The sequence below is a fragment of the Poecilia formosa genome, unplaced genomic scaffold (genome assembly GCF_000485575.1).
Source record: "Poecilia formosa unplaced genomic scaffold, Poecilia_formosa-5.1.2 Scaffold46, whole genome shotgun sequence".
NCBI lineage: Eukaryota > Metazoa > Chordata > Actinopteri > Cyprinodontiformes > Poeciliidae > Poecilia > Poecilia formosa.
Window position 1 is genome coordinate 1,687,040 of NW_006799985.1, and position 22,023 is coordinate 1,709,062.

Genomic DNA, 22,023 nt, shown 5'->3' on the forward strand with positions numbered 1-22,023 from the left:
TCTGCTTCAGATTCTCAGATAATTGGTAAATACGCAACTATTAGAAAAAAAAATGCATAATTTCCGTTTTGACAAAACTTTATTGAAAATCTTGCATCCATTTCCTTTTGGTGTTGAAACAACTAAACATTTGAAACAACTTTCTTAATGACTGCTGCATTAAAGAACAAGCAATACCAAATATATAACTAGCAGACTAACGATGTATTTAGCCAATATCTACTGCTGTCCAAGCAGTTCACTGCAAAGCATTATGCAATAAAAACTTTACGATGTATTGTGCAGCCCAAATCTAAAGTGAAATATTAGGCTTCATACTGGTTTATCAAGGTATTTAGGAGATATGAAAACACACGTGCACTCAGTAGCAAGAATAAAGCATTCTGTTCTCTGAATCAAAACTAAAAGGTCCTTAAAATAATGAGAAAATCTGCACTTTCTAAAGGATGATGAACCGTCTTTCTGTTCAGCAGCTGCAACACTGGAGCTGATTTGAACTCTAAACAACGATTGCATCAACATGACTGATGACACAATCTACTCAAAGTTTCAGCTCTCGCAGCTCTATTTTTATGTTTGCTCTGGAGGTGCACCAAGAAGAATGCCAGTGACTGATTTCATTTGAGCGTATTCTGGACAAGAATGGGGATAACCTCAGAAAAATATTGATCTTTCTTTTGATCAGCATATACTCCAGAAGAGTGAAAAAGACAAACTTGGCCATCTTAGGTAGCAATAATAAAGTGAAAAGTGAATTTAAAGGAAGCAGAAACGGCTTAGGTAACTTCTATGAAAACCTTTTACGGTGGTGTTTCACATGTTCATTTTAGGCTGCTACTTTTGAAAAGGACTTCAGCAAACAACCGGAAGCTAAATGTATCCAAGAAAATTGGTTTCATTGATTCTCTTTACAATTTAATTTTCTTTAGAAATATTACAGTGAATGGATGAATTATTAACTTAGTAACCAAACTCAAACTAATTTCCCCCCCCCCACCCTTAGATAGTAAATTAGACAATTATTTAGGAAAATGGATCTTCAGAAACAAAAATGTAAAATCTTGTGATGCAGCTCACTTGAACTATATTTTCAATAATCCACAGAGATTATTAAAAATATAGTTGGAATTATAATCATAATTCCAACTAATTGTGGCAATTTATGTAGATAACCATTTTTCATTTTGTTATTTTTTATTGCTTATAGAAAAATCACAATTAGCTTTACAGAACTCAGTGATCTGAAATCGCTCTCTCTTTATCATCACATGCACACACACCCACAACAAGTGAGATCTATCATGTTCAACACCTCTCCTCCTCTGCCACGCTCATCTAATTATTAACCAACCCAGCTGCCAGGTGAACTGTTGACCGCTGTCAATCTGCCACAACAGGTAAAAAAATAAAAAATATTGCTCGTTTCAGTGCTCTAAAAAATTACTGCTCCCTTCACCCCAGATTCAGCTCAGTCTGAAATGACTGCATTTAAACATTAGGCTGCTTCTTTGTCTTCATGCCTCTGCATTCACATCTGCACCAACTGATATTTTAATAGCTTGTGTGGGGTGTGGCTTACAGCTGCACACTTGCATATACCAGTTAAGCAATGGGGGATGGTAGGTGAATTACGATATCTATACATCAGGACTTCTTCCCTAAACGTCTGAAGCAGCAGTATCTCACATGTAAATGCAGCCTTTGTTTGCTCCTCCCATGTCTGTGCTCACGATTAAGCCTGGTTTATGGTTATGGCATGTAGTAAAGGTTGAACTTTGAGCTCCCATCTTGGTAGCCAAAGGAAGAAACCGTACAAAGACGAAATACATTGCTGCTACCTGGCAGAATATTTGTGTCCATTGGATTTAAAAGCAACATTTCTCCTTACCATCATATAACTATCCTTGTCAACTCTGTGCTGTACTGTGTAATAAATAATTCATCAATGGAGCAAATGATGGCAATAAATGATTTATTATTATTACAAACATAGAATGATTGCAGCTCTATACTGGCATGCTGGAGCACAGCAGCAAGCAGCCAACCAGAGGCATGTGTCACATGCTAATTTGAGCTCATGTACTGCTGCGGCGATTCAGGCAGGAATTAACAGAATAATGATCAAAGGTCTACTTAGTGTATTATTCTTTCATAAGTTGTGCGTTTTGGCGGTTTAATAAAAGAACGAAGGCCATTTACATACCCGATCTTAGTCTTTTGCTTGGGCTTTGAGGAGGGTACAATGCAGGCCTTCCTGGAGGCTTTCTCTTTGGTCCGGGTCTTCCCGTTTCCCTTGTGCTCGCGCTCACGGTGGCTCTTGTACTGAGAAGAAGAGCTGGGGAAGCTCTCCGGGCTCATAACTCGTGGGATGTTCTTCTCTCCTCGCTGTCGGGCCTTGGCGATAGCTTCTGATATTATCCTATTGGCCTTCTCCTGCTTCTCATGCAGATTTGACTCCATCTGATGGTGTGTCCTCCGTGGCACCCTCTTCTCCGATGAGGAGCTGGATGAGGATGAAGACGAAGAAGAAGAGGACGAGGAGGAGGAAGAGCTGCTCTTCACAGGAGGACTGAGGACCCGCACCTGGCTACTGGGACCATTGGGGTTTTTTCGAGGCTAAGGGGAGAGAAGAACAGTGGTAGAAGTTTATTATTCAAAAGTGTCATACCTTTCTCAATCACATTTCATAAATAAGACACACATGATATAAATAGCACTTTCTTGATTATCCAAACCAATATTAGAGATACCACTGCACCAGGACCTCTGAATAACATCAAATTACCTTTAGGTGACTTTCTGCTGACCAAACTTGTTTATTTCCTCACAGCAAATTAGTAGCAAATTGTACAAAATTACTTTTAATTGTGTTTTTTCAAAGCAGGTACAAATCGACCCTATAGTGGTTTCCAACCTGGCCATGGTTTCATACAAAATGTAATTCCAGAGATGGCACCAAAGGCCCTAAAACAGAAAAAGTTAAAAATGGTAATAGTAATGGTAATAACAGTAGCATAACTGTTTTTAATAATCAAGGAGAACGGTTTCTGGTAGGCCAATCAGGCCCAACAAAGGTTTTTCTGGTGAACAGTGTCCAGTTCAGTGTGTTTTTTTTTTAAATGCTGTCCTGGTTCAACTTAATTATATAACAGGATCGATACAAGGTCTCTTGGGAATTATAAGACATGCTGTGAAGGTCATTCTGCTATTTGAATCAGCCGAGTTGGAGCAGAGATGCATCTAAAAACAGGCAGGACACAGGGCCCTTATTGACTGAATTTGGACACCATCAACCTAGTTTGATGTATTTTTATCTTTTATGTTTACCATTATTGTTAATTTTCTTCAATAAGTTTAAGAAATTTCATTTAACATTACATTGTTACAGATTGTTTTGTAATTCCAGATTTGAACCAGAGAACGTTTAATTTCTACAACCAAATGGTTGGCAACGGTATTGCAGCGTTACATCCGAGTTACCCCATCCTGCCAAATGTTTCAAGGAGTCAAGAGATGAAAATAACAGTGAACAGTAATTTTCAAAGAGACCTGGACAAGAGCAATCAGGAAATGTTTTGTTTTATGCTCATTTGGTCTCTTGGCCATTTCGTACATTTGTATTTTTGGTTCAATTAAATCTAATTCTTCGGATAGTTTTTATCTTTCAAAGATCTAAAATCTTTTTCTATAATTTCATCATGTTTAATTTAAGGAAGAGTGATCATTTAATACCAAGAAATACCTCTTTACCAGGAAAATTTTCATTGCCATTTGAACAGAAGTAGTCTCTCAGTCAGCTGGCCCAAACTGGGATATGAACTTCAAAGAGTAAAAGCACATGAAATATTTATCAAATAGTTACTACGGTTTTTTTTATATAACTTTATTTTTAAAGCCATTCATCTCTCTAGTTTATCTAAAAATACTTAGCGACCATGAGAACTGAACCAGTATATAGATATGAAAAGGTTTGAATGTGGGTATGAGAAAGGGAAGATAATTGCCCTTGAGGGTATAAAAAGTTGATTCCAAAGGGAAACTTAACTCAGAGCAGTCGGCAGCGCTAATCTTCCACCCTTTATATGAGTACATTCACGGTAAACAGTTACATTTCTTTATATATTGCAATAAGATGTTTTAACAATCACACATCATGACTTAAGGGCCAAGAGGAGACTCAAAATCCCAGGGGTTTATGAGGAAGACCAGGAAATTGGACTCAGTCCTACACACTTCAAGCAAATGAAATGGTTTGTTTGTGTTTTTGTTTATTTCTTTACAAAAAAGGTACATATTGTGGAGTTAGTTTGTCACCAAATATGGTATGATAGCATAACTAGGTTTGGGAATATGATGAGTCTTATTAAGAAAGCAGAGACCTATTGTAGGCTGTGTCAGACAGCGGAGCCTCTTTCTCTGATGCTGTAGGTGGGGGGTGGACCGGTCTCACTCTGCCTGTTACTCACTTCAACTCTCACAAACCCCATCTAACTCAAACTAGTGGAAATGCAGCAGGGGGGAAAGATCAGCGATCCTGTGGAGAATCTGTTCAGATCAGGTGGACACCAGTTGACATGAAAAGTCTGATGTAAATGTTATTCTTTGACTTGGTCACATGCTCGTTGTAGCAGGTTACACTGTGCCTTGCAGACATAAATAATCCAGCCTCCGTGATACATGATAATATGTGAATAATGGATGCAGTTACTGCAGTTATGCCCCTTTGTGGGGTGTCAGCACAGCGAAAAAGAGAACCCATAAATGGATGACCTAATCTAAAAATGTGTTGCGTATGGCTACATGGCCCAGGCGCGCCTAGTTGCTTTTTTTTCTCCCCCTCTCCACACTGCTAGCAAAATAAAAGAGAATTAGCTTAAACCTCAATACCAAAGTGGGGGGAGGGAATGAATGATTAACAATTCCTCTGGAAGAAAGTAGAGGAGGGGAGGAAAAAAAACACATACAAGAGCTGCATTATGATTTTCACGTGTGCTTCTCTGCTGAGGTTATTAGGAAGAAATGTGCTGGGATCAAGCTGGAATGTTCCCATTCAAGTTAATGGTTAAAAAAACAGAGGGAGGAGTTGAAAGTAATGCACAAGAAAAAAAAAACATGAACACACATGAAGAGAAGGGCGACAAAAAAAATACAAAAACAGGCTTCTATCAGCGAAGCTAAAGAGATGGAGAGAGAAAAGATAAAATGCACCAAAACTGAGAGCGCTGCAGCTGTGTAATACATCTATAAATAACTGAAATTACAGCCTGCCAGCACTGCAGTGATTTCAATCTCTCTCACAGCACGCAGTCCCGTGAAAAACGGCGGGGTCCGACAGAGCCCACGAAAAGGTGGAGTAAGCTCCATTTAGGTTGGACACCTTTCCCTCAATGCCCACCCCTCATTTCCACATGGAGCGGGCTCTCTGGTGACTGACGGGCTCAACTCGTGGAGGGCAAACACACACCACACGGTGCACTGAAACTACAGAGCAGGACAGCTGTAGGCGCAGATCAACAGGAGAATGACAAAGTGATGTGTGACATGAAAGGCCGAGAGGGGCGGGGGTAAATTAGATGAATCCGCCGCGTCTTCATTATGCCACACACAGTAGAAAGAATGAGAGTAAAGAGGAGCACAGGGGAAAAAAATAAAAAAAATAAAAAAATCAGCAATGAGTTCAAGATGGCGGCAGTGCAGCATGAGCCAGTAGCAGAGGAGGTTGTTCAGTTGCTGCCGGGCCCCTCCTCCTCCTCCTCTCCTCACCCCCCCACCCTCGTTCCTCCTCCCTCCCAGCTCTGAGAGCAGCTCACTTACCCTTCCTCTTGGCCTCTTCACTGTAGACATGGTGAGTTTTTTTTCCTTCCTCTTTGCTCCCCCTCTCCAACCGGCTAACAAAAGCCTTGCCCTTTCACCGTGTTCCTGCTCTCTGTTGCTCACTCACTCCTTCTCTTCCAAACACTCCTCTCTCTTCTTTTTTTTTTTCCACAGTCCGGTTTCTGTCACTTTTCCTTGAGCTGGTGTTCCCCCCCCTCCCCTCCCTCACTTGCTCGTTCCTGGTTTTCCTCCCCTCCTCCCTCCTCCTCCTCCTTTCCCGGTCAGCTCGTCTCCTCGGGCGAGAGTGAGAGCGGTGCTGGAACCGTTCCGTCGCCTCCTCCCCCAGCGGGCAGGGCTCAAGAGGAGCGCATGGGGAGCTCTCTCTCTCTCTTTCTCTCTTCCTCCCTCTTTCGTCTCTTCACAGGGTGATGAGGGAGCAGCGCTGTTGGCGGTAGAGGAGGTGCGTGGCAGTCCAGGAAGCTCTCATTCTGCTGCTGCGTGCCGCTTCGCCGTCGTCCGGCTTCAGCCTTACTCTCTCTCTCTGCGCGTGTGTGTCAGAGTTGCCTTACCCTGCCTCCTCTCTCCTCCCCCCCACATTGAGTCCCCTTTTCCTCCTGCCTCTCGTGAGTGTGCTCTCGGTGCCTCTCTGGTCCTCTTAATTCTCCTTCTTTTCGCCGTTTCTGCTCTGTCGTCTCCCTTTTTACGTCTCTCCTCGTCTTCTTCAGCAGACAGATAAAGGTAGGTTTCTCCTCTTGTTGCTTACAGAAAAGGCTTTGTTTGACCTTTCTCGGTTGTTTGGTTTTGTTGGTTTTCCCCTCTCTTTCCCCTCCCTATACTTATCCCTTTCCCGGTCCTTGCTTGTTGCCCTTCTGTCCGCCTGGCTGGCGTGTGTGTGGCGAGCTTGCGACTCAGGCAGCCGGAGCAGTGGAAAATGAAAGCACAAAGAAGCAAAATGCATCAGCATGAATATTAGAGATGTCGTTAAAACCCAGACTCGTTTTTCTCTCGCTCACTCACCCCTCTCTCTCTCTCTCTCTCTCTCTCTCTCTCTTTGTGAGGAAGTAGGCCAGCAGATGGTGCTAGCAGTTATTACATTAACTTTCTCAACTTAACCCCCAAAGTACTGGATTTCTCCCACGTTGTAGATTTGCAGAATGAGTGCTTCCTTTTTTTTTTGAGTCCTTGCATCGGCTTCTATGTAAGATGCGCTGATTTATTTACAGATCGCCAAAACACGCAGATAAACCAGTTCCCAAATGCCAAAATTGATTTCAAATCAACACCAGCACTTAGACAAGGTCAAAGTTGGGTCATTATGCAACAGTGACAAGGAAGAGCATGAAGACAGGAAGGTAAGTAAAGTACTAAACAGGCATATCCTGATCAAAGCTGAATGCCAGAATAAAATCTGAGAAAATGAGAACACCTTTAAGGAAAGTCCTGACACCACAATCCAGCGGCCATGTGCACCAGCTCACACATGGTACTGGGAATTTTTCAGACACGCAACTGGCCTGAAGCCAGGTACAGCACTCAGCACTACTAGGTCAGTCCTCAGTCACTAATGCATATAACTAGAGGTGCATCCAGTTCATGACACAATGGGCTATGAGAGTGAAACAATGAATGATTTGTGTCATATTTGGGGGACGATTCAATCCCCCAAATCCCATTTTCTTGCAAATTACAAACTATGTTTTCAACAATGCTAAAATGGTATTAAAATTATCAGAGATGGGAATAAGGTCAGTGTTTTGCAAGTCACAAATATGAGTAAATCCATTCAAATCAAGACCAGTCCCAAGTCTACACATTCAAGTCCCAAGTTGGGTACTGTCAAGAAATTGAAAGTACTAAACTTGAAATTTAAATCTTTTGTTTACAGTGTTTTTTAAAGTGTAGTCATTTTCAAATAAACTTTGCATTTAACAGTAAATTATCAACAAGTACAACATAATTTTTTTTTCTTTCTTACTGCACCTCATTTTTTATTGAGTTAAGGTCGAGCAAATACAAATTGATTTGAAATAATGCTATTTAGGCTTGCCCTGCAAATACAAACTATGAACATTGTTCTGTACAATACAGTCTGATTGATAGATACTGTCATCATAAGAACAATGTGTGCAAAATTATTATTATTTAATAATAACTATTAATAATGCAATACTTGTTGGTCACATATTTGATGTGGGTTTTTTTTTTGCCTGGCAATATGATTATCTGCCTATTTAACAGTCTACCTGCAGTATGTTAAATGTTATTCGTGACAGAGAACATCTAAGACACGTAAGAGACGTGCGAAAAACATATTCGTAGCAACTGGTTTATCTATCTCTGCATTGATCAATAATATGGGCCAATATTTTCTAAAATGATAAACTTACAACTCTATTGCTACATTGAAGTCACTGTCAGGAACTGTGTGTAAAAACAATAAAATACATTTAAAAACACCTTAGGACACAACGGTTGATATAAACTGAAAATGAATAAAATTAAGAGTTGCAATGCAAACCTGGTGCAACTTTCAAAACAAAATACCCTCAAAATGACACTGGGGATGCACAACATGACAGCAGGGAACTTTACTCAGAAGAGCTGATACATTTTCAGAGAAACAACTTTAAACATTGTGTCCCATGTTTGCCATTCTAGGACGTGGTTCACTCAGACAACATGTCTGAAAAATCTCTTAGCTGTTGGATGTAAAAATGAATGCAAGACAGTCGCAATCATGCATTTATGCATGCAAAATTCAGATTTGATGTGGAATGACTGCTTACAACATGACTCAAACCATCCCTCTCTTACACACAGCACCTGGTTACTCATCTCTGTGCCAGTCAGACTGACTAAAGGGCAACTGATTCAAAAAGATTAATTGAAGAGCAAAATAACAGAAGGAAATCAGAGAATTTCGATAAATATGAGCACCCTGACTGCCAGTCACAAACTTTACAGGCTATGCATGCTCTGTACTATGCCATCTTATGTAATCTCCACCAATATGGCTCTATTTCAACCCCCAGTATCACTCTAATACTTGTGAGTTTGCTCAGATGCAGTGTGAAATATGTGGGTGACCATATGTGGGCAATAACACAATATGGCTTTAGGTTCTAAACAACCAGGACGGTGTGGACTAGCTCTGAAATTACACAAGTATTCACGTGGGGACGAGGTCACGTAGGTAGAAGAGTGGTTGTAGAGGCTCTCGCAGTACCTCTCTCTGGTTTGTGTTGTTTTACATCTCTCTGCTCTGTGTCTCCAACAGAGACAGAGACGGCTTCCTGGAGCGCAAAGTAACGGCTACTCTTTCCAAGTTTCAGCGGCACCGGCAGCAGCAGGCTTGGGATCAACCTGCCAAAGCACAGCCTTGAAGTTTGGACTTTAAAGCGGACCGCCTGCTTGCTGGGAAGCTGAGCGGGACAACCCCTCCCTCCCAGCTAAACAAACTGTTAGATAACGCCCACCAGGGTACAGTACCTGGGGATGAGTTGAAAACGCACACATGGCCAGTAAAATGCAAACAATAAAAGGTCCCTTCACAAATCCCCGTGTCCAAATATATAAACATGCTCAAAAAACCCACGGTGGTTTCTCCCTCCTGACACAGCTGATGAGCAAAGAAACTGACTCTGAGCAGGAGGTGAAAAACCTTCTGAACTGAAAAGCCGATTTTATGTCCGTCGTGTGTCATTCATTTAGAAAATATCAATATATACTTTCTGATTTTACCAAAAGAAGAATAAATCTGGAAAATGGAGTAACGGTTAACAACATTCACAGGCTTCAACGGTCAAATGGCATGAAGCCACAGCTCCCTGGCAACTAGACAGTTAATATGCAAACGAGGCAGGCAGCGTTTTCTGGAAGGGAGGGGCTTCCTTTTAGGACAGATGACAGAGTGGAGAGGAAGAGGAGGGGAGGAGGAAGAAGGGGAGTGGAGAGGCAACGCCGGTGAAAGGAAGTGGGTTATAAACGAAAAAAAAAAATGTCCTTCCCGCCCAGAGAGGTAGAGCTGCTGCAAATACACAGGTGTCCGTCTCTAAACACCATTACCATCAAACAGCCTGTATTAGTGAGGCGGTCCTCTGTCCCAGGGAAAAGGGGTCTGTAACTAACTAACCATTATGGAAATGAGAGCAGAAAGCGAGCAGTGTGCTGACTGGAGCCGACAAGATGGCAAGTTCATACCCGCGCTTCGGGGCATGCACAGAAATGATCCAGCAGAGGAATATGATGTTACCCAGTGTTATTCAGGGCACCATCAACGGTTAGCTGAATGGGAACAAGCTGTTTGAGCCATCATGGACGGCAGCCAATGGTGGATGTTTGATCTGGTAAATGGCTCCTTCAGATTACTGCTTTCACAGTAGTAAGGGGAAAAAAAACAAAACGCATTATTTAGGACAGATATTGCTGCTCGTAGAGCTGGATGACCCTCCTGAGGGTGACTTAAGCCATTAAATTAACTCAAGACCAAATCTGACTGCTTTGTGTGTGACCTTTACTATTTAAACCCGATTATGTATAATATGCCGCATTTTTATTAGTTTATTATTTAGTCTAAAGCCAGAACAGACTTATTAAAAGGAGCTTTTCAAAAATGCAACCTGGGAATATTTTTTTCTCCCAGAACTTGAGATTGTTATGGGTTACAGAATCGAGTCTTTTACATAAATTACGTCTCAACACCAAATGGGGTAATTTAATAACAAAGAGCCTCGCGTCATAAAAACCAGTGCTGAGATTTTCCACAATTTCCATAACAATTATGCTGTACAGTTTATGTAAAAAGCATAAAACAAGTAGAAATGTGCAAGTGTAAAACTAATTTAGCCAGCACAGACTTCCAAGTTTCCTGTGTTTTTGAGCCGAGAGCAGGACAGAATAGAAAGAAAGAAATCTGGTCTAGATAACATCATCATTTAATTTAATATTTCACATTAGTTACACTCTAATGGAGTAAAAGCCATCTCAAAATCAGGAAAAGTTTGGAACAGCTACATAGATTTCAAATTTTGTTTCTTTCAAACCTCAAATCAGTCAGTGATGCCTCGTCCTGTGGAGTGAAGGGCTGAAAGTGAAAGACTGAACTGGATTTAACTCGTTCATTATAATGTAAGCTGATTTTATTAAAATAATAGAACGTAATCACTGGAAATATTTAATCCCAGCCACTTATGTCGATGATATTTAAACAAAAATAAAGACTAACTTTTGTATGAATTAACGTTAATATAAAATATGGATAATAAGAGTTTAAAACTTAATCAAAATGCTTGGAATATGTGAGGTGGAACACACCTTGTGTTTTGATGTTCGCAAACATCAAAACACAAGGCAAACAAGCATCACCAATTTCTTAATTGATATGTAGACGTCACTTTGGTTTAATTCCGACTCACCTTATTAATAATTGAAGATCTTTTTCTGATTAGCATCAACCATAGCCTGAACTCTGAGGTTCAGAAGCCATACCAAGTGCTTAGACATTTTCCTCTTTACAGGAGGTTGCAACACCTTCAGACACTGCCAACAAATGAGCTAAGTGCCAGCCTTCCTACTTCACGAGTGGGTATGAATATGGTCTCAAAGACATATTGATCAGAAGTCATTTATTTACATTTGAGGCCTTCTAAGTCAACAGCAGAAGGCTCTTCTACAGCCCCGTTATCGCTTGCATCAACAGCTCCCTGATAAAGCTGTTCACTTTGACCACACACTTAGATTTAGCATAAGCTTCCTTTTTCACATCTTCATTTCAGTGCTGTTCACTTGGAGCATACCTCACCTGTGGGGTTTATTACACAATAAAATAGTTACTGTTCAGGAAAAGAATTATCCAATGTACAAAAGTCAGACCTATTTATTAGACAATTAAGGTGTCTAGGTGCAGAAGGAAAAACAAAAAACACAAATAACCTTGTTAATTAGTCCAACTGCTAAAGGCCAACTTGCAAGCCAAAGCAGAGGCTCTGGCAGCAGCTGCAGAGCTGATAAATGAAAGGAGACATGATGCACAGTGATGCTTCCTCAACCAATTAAAAGCAGTGCCATGCATTAATGATCGTTGGTTCAGGGTCAAGAGTAAAACTAGCTAGGCTGAGCATGCTGCCCTGAGGGGAGGATGTTGAAAGTATAAAATGGAGCGCATGGTTACTGGAGTCCGGCTGTGTGCTGCGACAGGGCGACAGCAAGCTCACGACGCAAATTCAATTCACAACAGGCGACTGCTGCTACTTCTGGGCCAGGAGGTTCAAAGAGGGAGAGAAGGTTTCTCATTTGCTTTCCACCAGCTGTGCTGTGATTTTCTTTTGCCATGTTGTGACGTTTGCTGGCAGCAACAACAACCAAACTTAATAATTAACTCAAAGCAAAGATATGAACGGAAGGAAATGATCTGAGCAATGTAATGACTGTTAATGTGGTAAATAGAGTAACTTCACACCACTTTTCTTTCACATTTACCTGCACAATGCCCATCAATATACAATTAGCTTTAAATGTAGAGTCTAAAGCCAAAACAATCAGGACCCTGTGTGGAGCAGCTGCATGGTCAAACAGTCAGAGGCCAAAAGGTGGACAGGAACAGCAAACAAAGTTCAAACCAGACAACTATTTTGCTCGTTTCAGAAGGTACAATACAGCTTAGTTACAGCTGCTGAAGCGTATCGCCAGACTGTGAACTTTGCAATAGACAAGAATAAAACTAACACGAGAACCTGTTGCAACCGTTTAACCTGCTTTAACGCTGAACTAAACAATTGTTTTGTTATCTTGCTTAAAAAACAATGTTAACTTAACCAACTGGTCCAACAACAGTAAATATAACACCACTTCATTTGAGTCGACAGGCTTTTACAAATGCAACATTTAACCCTGTTGTCATACAAAAAAGAACAAGATGATTTTCTGATCTATTTGATCAAGCTTAGTACATAGACATAAAGAAATAAATGCCCCAATTTGAAAATTTTGAATCCTCCCTCCCCCAAGGAATATTCCACATAAATCAGAAAGGGGCTCTTTGATTGAGGCATTAAATTCTGATCTGACAAAAAGAAGAGAATCACAAGAATATCCCCATTTACGCATCAAAGCACACTGATCCCAGAATAGTGCTTTAAAGTGTACACATTTGGTTTATAGAGCAAAGATTGTTAGGAATATTTTAGTTTTGATGCTTTTAAATAATGGGAGAAAAGGATTAAAAACCTGATTTTCATGATTATTCATATCAATCAGAGTTGATTTAGGGATAATTGATTTCCATCTCAGTCTGATTTAATTGGCACATAGTGATATCTTTTACCAACACAAAGGTTTTTGAGTTCAAACAGATCTATGTGTAGAGACGCATATTAAACATTTTTGATGGGACAGAGGTGAACACCAGACTTAACGGTATAGAAATGCTGGTTAAGGAGAAATTCTCTGAACATTTATGAAATATATTGATCTTTTTTCATTATCTTTTATGTGGTATGAGAAAGACAAAAAGGAGAGAGTTGTACAAATCTAAAGTGCACAGCACACCAATAACAGCCAGTCTTTGAGCTCTTTTATATTCACAGTTACAACTTGTTCCCATCACAGCATCACTGGTGCTCACCGTTTGCAATGGCAGTCTTCAAAAATGCTCCCTGCAAAATAGGTGAATGAATGGACTGAAATCCAGTTTTTTTAAGGAACTAATTAATAAAGACCCCACACAGTGAAACAAGACCAATTAGAGAACAGCCAAAGCCTGACTTGGCATCAATCAAGCTCTATGACTAAGAGGAGAAGGCAGTTATTCTAACTAGGGCATTTGCTCTTCTTCATTCCCTCTTCAAGTGTCAGCTTAGAGAGCAGCTGCTCAGCATGATTTAAGATATTTTAAGGGTGTGTGCACTAATGAGCATAAGTTAGATTTAAGAGAGAATCTAAGATATAGATTCTCTCTTGAATCCCACTGATGTTCAGCCATCAAGCAATAAATTTTGATGTTTTCTGTCAGTTTTACCCAAGAAGAAGCACAAAGTTAAATCTGAAAGAAGGGCTTTTGGTAAATGAAAAACCTGACTTCATCATAAAATGGACTTCATCCTCTCTCAAACTGTTTTTACATCTTCTTCCTGTTTAGAAAAGACAGCGGGAAAGGCAAGTTTCACTATAAATAAACTCCCTTCCCACTATCAACATCATCGTTATTTAGCATTATTTGGTCAAGTTAAAACTTGAATACATTGCCAATATCAAGATGTTTTAAAATACAATATCATCTAAAGTAAATGTATCTTAGTAATTCATTTAAAATAATGGCAATCAAATAGGTTCATTATACACAAAGAGATAAATTACAACTGCATTTTCAAAGGCCTGAATATCAAATGTGATCAATAAAATTGATTTCTAAACAGAAATGTTTATTGTGGCCCACACAATTATGGGACAAATACAAGTAGGATAAGTCATAAGAAGCTGACTGTGTAGAGTGTTGTGTCCAAAATAATTGTTGGAAAGTTGAGTGGAAGGAAAAAATATGACAGAAATAAATGCAAAAGGAACAGGGACAACCACATCTTTAACAAAGAAGCAGAGTCAATTCAAAAGAAACACAGGGACTCAGTCAGTGCTTTAAAAGCCACCAAAGAGTGTGGAGGCAGAGAATCCAATTTTCTTGAGATCCAGTGTAGATTTCTACAGCCAGTCTTGATTTGGAAAGCCATGTCATCTGCTAGTGTGTGTCTGTTTTCTGAAGACTAAAGTCATCGCAATCCTCTTTTACAGCACATTATGCTTCCCCAAGTTGTCCTTAGATGCTAATTTCACTTTGCAGCAGGACTTGGCACCTGCTCCAATTGGCAGTACCTGGTTTAATAACCTGAACTGGCCAGCTTCTAATAGCCTAAAGCTCCATGCACACTGTGCAATTATCAGCTGTCTTGGCCAAAACATTTTGTCATGAAAGAAAATCTCTGATAATGTTTGGTACTCTGTGGTGGTTCAGGAACCAATTCAACTCTCTCTCAACCAAAGACAACCTGGGACAAATTTGTAGCAGTGTCAGATATTTTCATCTGTGTTACAGCTGCATTGACTAGTATTTACATACAAGTCTCCATCTCTAACTTTTTCCGATAAATACAGCGATTTTAAAAGTATTTGCAGCCTTTGAAGAACTAAACATTTTGCTGGTGTTTTATGATTCATCCACTGCAAATGTAAGAAACAAACTTGTTTTGCATTTTCAAACCAGCAAATGTTTTTTGTGGACTTTACATGATGGGCTACAAGCACAATTTAACCGCCTTTTTTTCCTCCTCTTAAGTCTCCTCCAAAAACTGTGGTTGTTGAGAGTAATGATGTGCTGCTCTCTGAATCAAAGATGGCACAGCAGGTCACACGCCAGGCACTGAAGCAAAGCTGAACTGTGCAAAACAGGCAGGCTGGATGATGCTATTCATTAACGGGAAGGTCGGAGCAAGCTGAAGAGTGGAGCTGAGAGGAGGTCCCTCAGGATGCACTAGAGAGCGCCAGACGGAGGAGAGAGAGAGGGAAGTAGAGACATGAGTGAGGGATGAAGTGCGAGGGAAGTAAGGGGCTTACTGCCAGACCTTTACAGCTCCTTCATTATTGAATTGGTGCAAGGAGAGAAAAGGGCCAATGCCTGCTTGTAAGGGAACAAACGCGGTAGCGAAATTATAACAGTGCACAGGCAGGACGCGGTGGTTCCCTGCTTAGTCAACCTCCAGCCTTCAGGATGTGATGAAGTGAGGGTTTCTTTTGTCTTGCAATGGTTTGTACATCCTGGCAAGGAGTAAAAATCGCAGCTCCTCATAAAGACTCCCCTACATACCACTCAGCATTCTGAAGTTAGTCCTGTTTAAACCTCATATTTAGCTTGGTGAGCACATGATTTTTAAAGTCAGAGTGAACATCAAGCAAAAGAGTTGTCTGAGGTCTTCAAAAATAAGGTTAAAACAAAATCTAAAAACAATTTCAGAAAAATTATAAAATAAAAAAAATGATTAAAAAAATATTTAAGACTTTTAAACTGTACAGCTAAGTAAGTTAACGATGCTCAATGTGTTTTACTAATGTAAAAAGTCACCAAACTGTTTTTATTAAAAAAAGTATGAAAAATTCAGATGAATGTCCTCACCTCAAAAAGGACAAGATAATAGAGAAACCACCATGTATTTTCCTTTCCAGATGAGCATGATAACACATTAATCTTGCATAATCTTTGAAACAGCGACGTTGGTTTAAATACAGCCAACTTGTTGTGCAGACAGTACAGTGCCTTGCTTCTGTATTTGTAACCACTGAACATTTTCATATTTTATCACATTGCAACCACAACCCTCAAAGTATTTGAGTGTATGTGACAGATCTAACATAAAGCAATGCCTAACTGTGAAGAGGAAGGAGAACATGCATAGTTTCTAAATGTATTATATGTAACATTTGAAAAAAGGTATTGTGTGTTTGCTTTCTAACCCCTTTACTCTGATACTCTAATTTAATCAAGACATAAACCCAGCTTCTGCTCTGTTAGAAAACATCAGTGAACAAACAGCATCATGACAACAAAGTGGCACAACTCCAAAACCACCAAGACATGGATGTCCACCTAAACCCGGCCTATGGAGTTCTGGAGGAGCTGCAGAAATCGACAGCTTGTTCTGAAGTTTCAAACCTTTGTATAAAGAAGCTACGAGTAGTCATATTGTAAACTTCATCTCCACAGAAAGCTTATGGAGTTGGCAGCAGCCTTATGCATTTAAAACAGGACAGTTTTTGGAAAGATGACATCTGAAAAGACTTCAGACAAAGACACGGGTTCACCTTTCGGTCAAACAATAATCCCAACTATAAAGCCAGCTTTGTGTTATGACTTTAATGGCAGAGAGCAACATGTCAGTTCCACTTATTATGTATGGAGCAGAAAGTTCTCCCAGGCATTTCCTTCTTGTGAAAAAGATCAATTACTTTGGTCTTAAGATAAAAACTTTTGTTTACTGTCACAAGGTTCTGACATCTCCACACATTTCATAGGCAGCACGGAGGGTAAAAATTCAAAAATGTGTCCTTGGAAAAATAATAATTTGACTCAAAGACAAGTTTAAGTCATGAGAGTCTTTCTGGATATTCTGAGCTGCACGTTTGTAACTCCAACACATGATTCTTCCTCCTCTTCTTCATCCTCCTCTTCACTGGGACAAACTGCAGACATCACTAACGTTTTGGTTCTCAAAGGAAAAGCTACAAGCAGTCCCAAGGATCAGAAATGAAACTCTGAGTTATTGCTCTTTTCTGATTGATGCACCTCAACTGAGAAAAATATTTTTCTGACAGAGTGTGCAACTTTCTTCAATCAAGTAGGCAGAAATTGATCAATTTATTTGACATGTCAGCTAAAATTGAATATTTTACTATAACCACAACTCTCAACAAAGCCTTCACATACAGATGCATCCATGGCAACTAACTTATGACTTCCTACTGACACAAAACCTGTTTGCTGAACTAACAAATCAGTAACTAGCAAGTTGCCGTACTACTTCTGTGTTTAATGTACTTAACATTTACTTAAAAAACAGAAAGACGTGAACTGGAACAGAAGTTCACATGGAGCACCACAGTTTACCACAAGTTTAACGTCTACTGAAATTAATCTAAGGGTGTATTTGAAACGTTTTCACACTCTTCACCCACTGTGTCGGGTAAAAACACAAGGACAAAGAGGTCATTAAACCTCCGTGTTTCTGGTTTAGTCTACTGCACGCAGCTCAGAGCTACTCTTCAAGTTTTTCTCTTCCTGTCTTGTTCAAATCAAGCTGTGGCATAATCAGAGGCGCTGCTGTGGTTCAGCTTTAGCGTCTGCCAGTGAGAGGTTAACTCGAGTTCATGGAGCTTGCTTCATGTCACAAGTATCACATTCCAGTCGCACACAAATGCAGGAAATGCTTCCACACTTATTTACAGTCCAAACACACCCCAACCGATTAACTCTGAAAAAGAAATGATTCAAAGACACTTGATTTCTACATAAGGTGGGAAAAAGAGAGCAGAAAGGGAAGTAAAGCAGCAGAAAGACTTGGTTTAAATTCAGACCTACTGTAAAGTTGGGGCTGGCAGTGTTCCCACATGCTCCCGATACACTCTCTCCAAGTACGACTTCCTCCTCCCCTCATGCTCTGAGCCCTCCCCTTCCGCCCAAAGCAAAACCCTCATGACTTCCTGTTTACCACTGACCCTTCGCTATCCCCCGCGTCCGCCCTCATCTGGCAGGTCTCCAGACAGACAGGACGGTCAGGCCGGATGAAACCGACAGACTGCTTCAGAGAGCAAGAGAGAGAGAGACAGACTAAGAGGGAGGGATCTGGGGACGTAGGGGGAGGTGAGCAGAGAGAGAAAGTGTGTGAATAAGTCAGCTCACCACCATGTGGCCACAGAAACAGCAGGTTTCCCAGGAGTGTGAGTGTGCAGAATGTTCCTGTGTTGGTGTGCAGCCCATGAGGGTGTTGGGGTGAGAGCCAGGGTTGATGCTTAGTGTCAAGTTTCAGGGCTGATTATGGCATTACCCTCCCAGTCTGTTTTGCTGGTGTGTCAGGACTTGCAGAAGCTTCCAGCATATTAAAAAAGAAAAAACAAGGCAACCCTGCCACACATCAAAATTAGTTCAAAGAAATAAACTCCCAACCTTCCCAAGCATGGTGTTATTTTTATTTTTAATTTTAGCAGTCAACACAAAAAAAAGGAGAGGGGAAAGCAACTAATACCCAGTGAAATAAATCTAAGGAAGCGATGCAGACAGGCAGTGATGAGGCACCTGCTCACTGTCACTGCCAGGGGGCCTCTAGTGGCTACAGCAGCCCAGGCCATCAGTATCCATCAGTGTCCACCAGTCGCCACTTCCATCTCTTTTCTATTTTGCTCAGCACAGCAGCCGCTGGCATTCTTACATTTGAAGCCTTTGCTGCGATGAAAAGTACTAACCCTACAACTCAGCAGCAGTGCAAGAAAAAAAATGGAGCTCTTTGTTAAAGCAACAGTCACTGTAACACACATCAATGTGTGAAACAATGGAGATCAACAGCAGAACAAAAGGTCTTAAGGCTAAAATGGCATCAAATGGACGACACCTTACTCAACAAAACAGAAGGAGACAACAGTGGCGTTTCAGCAACCGGGTTTCAGTTCAGGAGCTGCTTTTATCCACAATAATCCCAGCTGCTCTTAATGCAACACACAGTTAAATGAAATATCACTGAAAAGCTAAAGTCAGAAACTGAATTAAAAAAATATGACTGATATTTTTACAGGGTGACAAGACTAAAGAGTGACATATTTCAACCATTTATTTTGATTTCCAAATGAAATTCAAAATCTACTTTTACCTGAGAAGACGACTTTGGAACAACGGTCCAGTTTCTGATGTCGGATCTGGTTCAGTACTGGCTAAGCACAAAGAATGTAGCAGTTCTGCATATGTTCTGGGTTGCAGTGCTGCTGGTGCTTGTATACCTTTTTTCCTTCCACTTGACTTTCCATTAATATGCTTAGATACAGCATTCAAATAAACAGCCAACGTATTTAGCAATACGTTTCTGTGTTCACACAGCAATATACTTGCTGGGGAAAATGTGTACAATTATACATTTGTATTCCAAATTTATATATGCATGTTATTTAATTATCTTTGGTAATCTAATTTCTAATCAATTGAATCTTGGGCCTTGTTATCTGAAAGTAATTTCAAAATGAACAGTAGTAAATGGATAAAATACATCAATGTGTGTGGCAAATTTGATTTGATCTTACTAGAAATAAGGTTTTGATGATAATGTAGTGCATTAAGTTGAGCCTCAGGTAGTTTGCATGTTTCCACCAAAGATCTTTGCCATCAAGCGTAATCAGTTTGTATAATCAACTGCAGATTTTCTGCAATAAAAAAAGCAGAGCCAGTTCATTTATGTGGTTATCTTATTCTGCTGAGATATTTAGGGTAAAGCCAAGTATTCCAACACCTCCACAAACTAAAAATACAAGCATGTAGCATTTTAGCAAGCGTACATGGACAGATGCAGTGATGCACTCAAAGCAATTCCTCCAGCATCAGTTCAAAGGTAGGCGTCTACCAATCTGTCCACACAAAAAAGATGAAGAAAAACTAAATGGTGCGAATGAAGAGCTGCCAGAGTCGCATGGGAATGCGGTTCAAGTGACTGGCAGTGCTGACAGAGCAGGTGTGCCGTTTGCTGCTCCTTATGCCTCTGGTCTGTTATAGTTGCAAACTATAGACAGAAGAAAGGCTTTTACTGTGAAGAACTGGTGTAAGATTTAAACTTGATTTACTGACTTGCAGTAATAGATTTTGTTCTTTTAAGGCAGTGTGTCACATTACGATCTTGTAAAGTAGAACAACAAATGGGGGCCAAGCAAGACACAGTCAGCAGTGCTCTCAATGTTCAGGATTCTCTCAGAGTTGATTGGATAAGTAACAAGAAAAACTCTCATTTTAATGTTTTAAATGTACCATTGATGTCCTAAAAATCACTAAAACCAGTTTCTATCTCACCTTTGGGGCCAAGTTTAATTTGCACCCATATTTAGCTCAGACAATTCAGACACGTTATACAACATATACATTAATAAACACAAAACATACAGAACCGACCCAAAAAGAGGATCAGTTGTCAAACCATAAATCAAAAGCCTAATGGAGATGTCAGTCATTCTGCAAAGCAACAGAAAAAATTGGAGGTCTATGTCTTTCCTTCACCATTTTTTCTTGTTTTGCAACAAACTGTCATAGTATGACAAACCTGTGTAAAAATAGCAGAAATTTGTAATATCATAGATTTGCAAAAAAAAAAAAAAAACAAACAAACAAAAAACATTTAAACCTCATTTGTAATTTGAAGCAATTATTTTCAGAATATTGTACTATACTGATCATAACAGGAATGATTTTCTGAAGCATTTATTTATTGTTGTTAGTTTGAATTTGCGACATAGAAATTTTAAATCAAGTAATTTACTATTTATACAAAAGTTTTAACAGGTCGTGGTTTTTAACAGGTCGTGGTTTTAAGTCAGCTGCAGTTTTTTCATCATAAGATTCTTGAACTTCAAAATCATTTTAATGAGACACCAGGAAAAGCATAAGAATAAACAGTTTCTCTGTCCAGACAAAGCATAAAGTAATGCAGTATTTCCTACTCCCTGTTGTGCATTTCCAGTTAGTTGTCTGAAAATAGGATACTCAACTTTTCCGTCACAAGAACAAAAAATTTGTCTTGGTGGAAATATTAGAGAAAAGATGCGGAAAACTAAATGACCATCAGCTAGCTTCCTTGCAGGGATTTCTATAATTTTGCTTTTAGCCTATTTTGTACAAATATAAAAAAGCAGAACTTCTCAATGCCCACTCTACTGGGACACTGGAATTAACAGGACTACTTTAACAATTTTGGCAATTTCCCCAATACTGCAAGCCCCTTGCTGCAGAAATCCCAGAGGGCAGCACATTCTTTCTGTGCCAGAGGAGGTGCTGCAGCCTCCTGTGTCCTGCAGTGGTTGCAGGCACACTCCAAGGCCTCCAGTCAGGAGATTTGCAATGTGCTGTCACAGCAGGAGGCATCAGCAGCCACACAAGTTTGAACAGCAGCTTTTTAATAATGTACGTCTGCTCCTAACTGGACAGGGCATCCTCTACAGGTGGTGTTGACTTACAGTTTAGGAAAAAAAAATTAAAAAGTTTGACATAAGTCTGGGAAAACTCCACTTCAGGCGGCAAAAAAATGCTGTGTTAGTAATGTTTCACTAACACAGCAGCAAAAGTGTGTCGCATGAGGACCCGAGTCGACAACCCCCAGGGGCTAATGATGAGCTGACAGTAAAAACAAACACTGTCACGTTTAATTGTGTGTGAATCAAACTCTCAAACTAATTAACAACACATATGGTTAATAAATACAATCGGTAAGGAATAGAGATGTGCCGATCAGGTTTTTTCCTGCCGATACCGATACCGATCACCCATGAGGGCCGATCACCGATACCGATCACATAATTATTATTTATTTATTTTTTATCATAAACACTACCGGTTACATTATATGGAAAAAGGAACCATGACAAAAACTTGTTTTTAATAACTTTTTCCAAAAAGAAAACTAAACAAAACAGGCATTGTGCAAATTGTAC

General features: G+C 40.0%; 1 protein-coding gene and 1 long non-coding RNA gene across 9 annotated transcripts in view; one reads left to right on the top strand and one right to left on the bottom strand.

Moving 5' to 3' along the window:
* Positions 1–22,023, bottom strand: part of chd9 (chromodomain helicase DNA binding protein 9) — an 85,838-nt gene that overhangs the window by 48,854 nt on the left and 14,961 nt on the right. For 6 of the 8 annotated variants that reach the window (XM_007552180.2, XM_007552183.2, XM_007552181.2 and 3 more), the window contains exon 3: positions 2,204–2,616. In XM_007552180.2, coding sequence (XP_007552242.1) covers positions 2,204–2,616 — 413 coding nt within the window. Of the gene's footprint in view, positions 1–2,203; positions 2,617–5,814; positions 6,001–17,929; positions 18,019–22,023 lie in introns of those variants that run through there. The other 2 variants (XM_007552185.2, XM_007552184.2) reach the window with 2 other exon arrangements.
* Positions 6,146–10,307, top strand: LOC103138084 (uncharacterized). The gene is made up of 2 exons (XR_001662108.1): positions 6,146–6,552; positions 9,092–10,307. It is a non-coding gene; the product is annotated as an uncharacterized LOC103138084 (long non-coding RNA).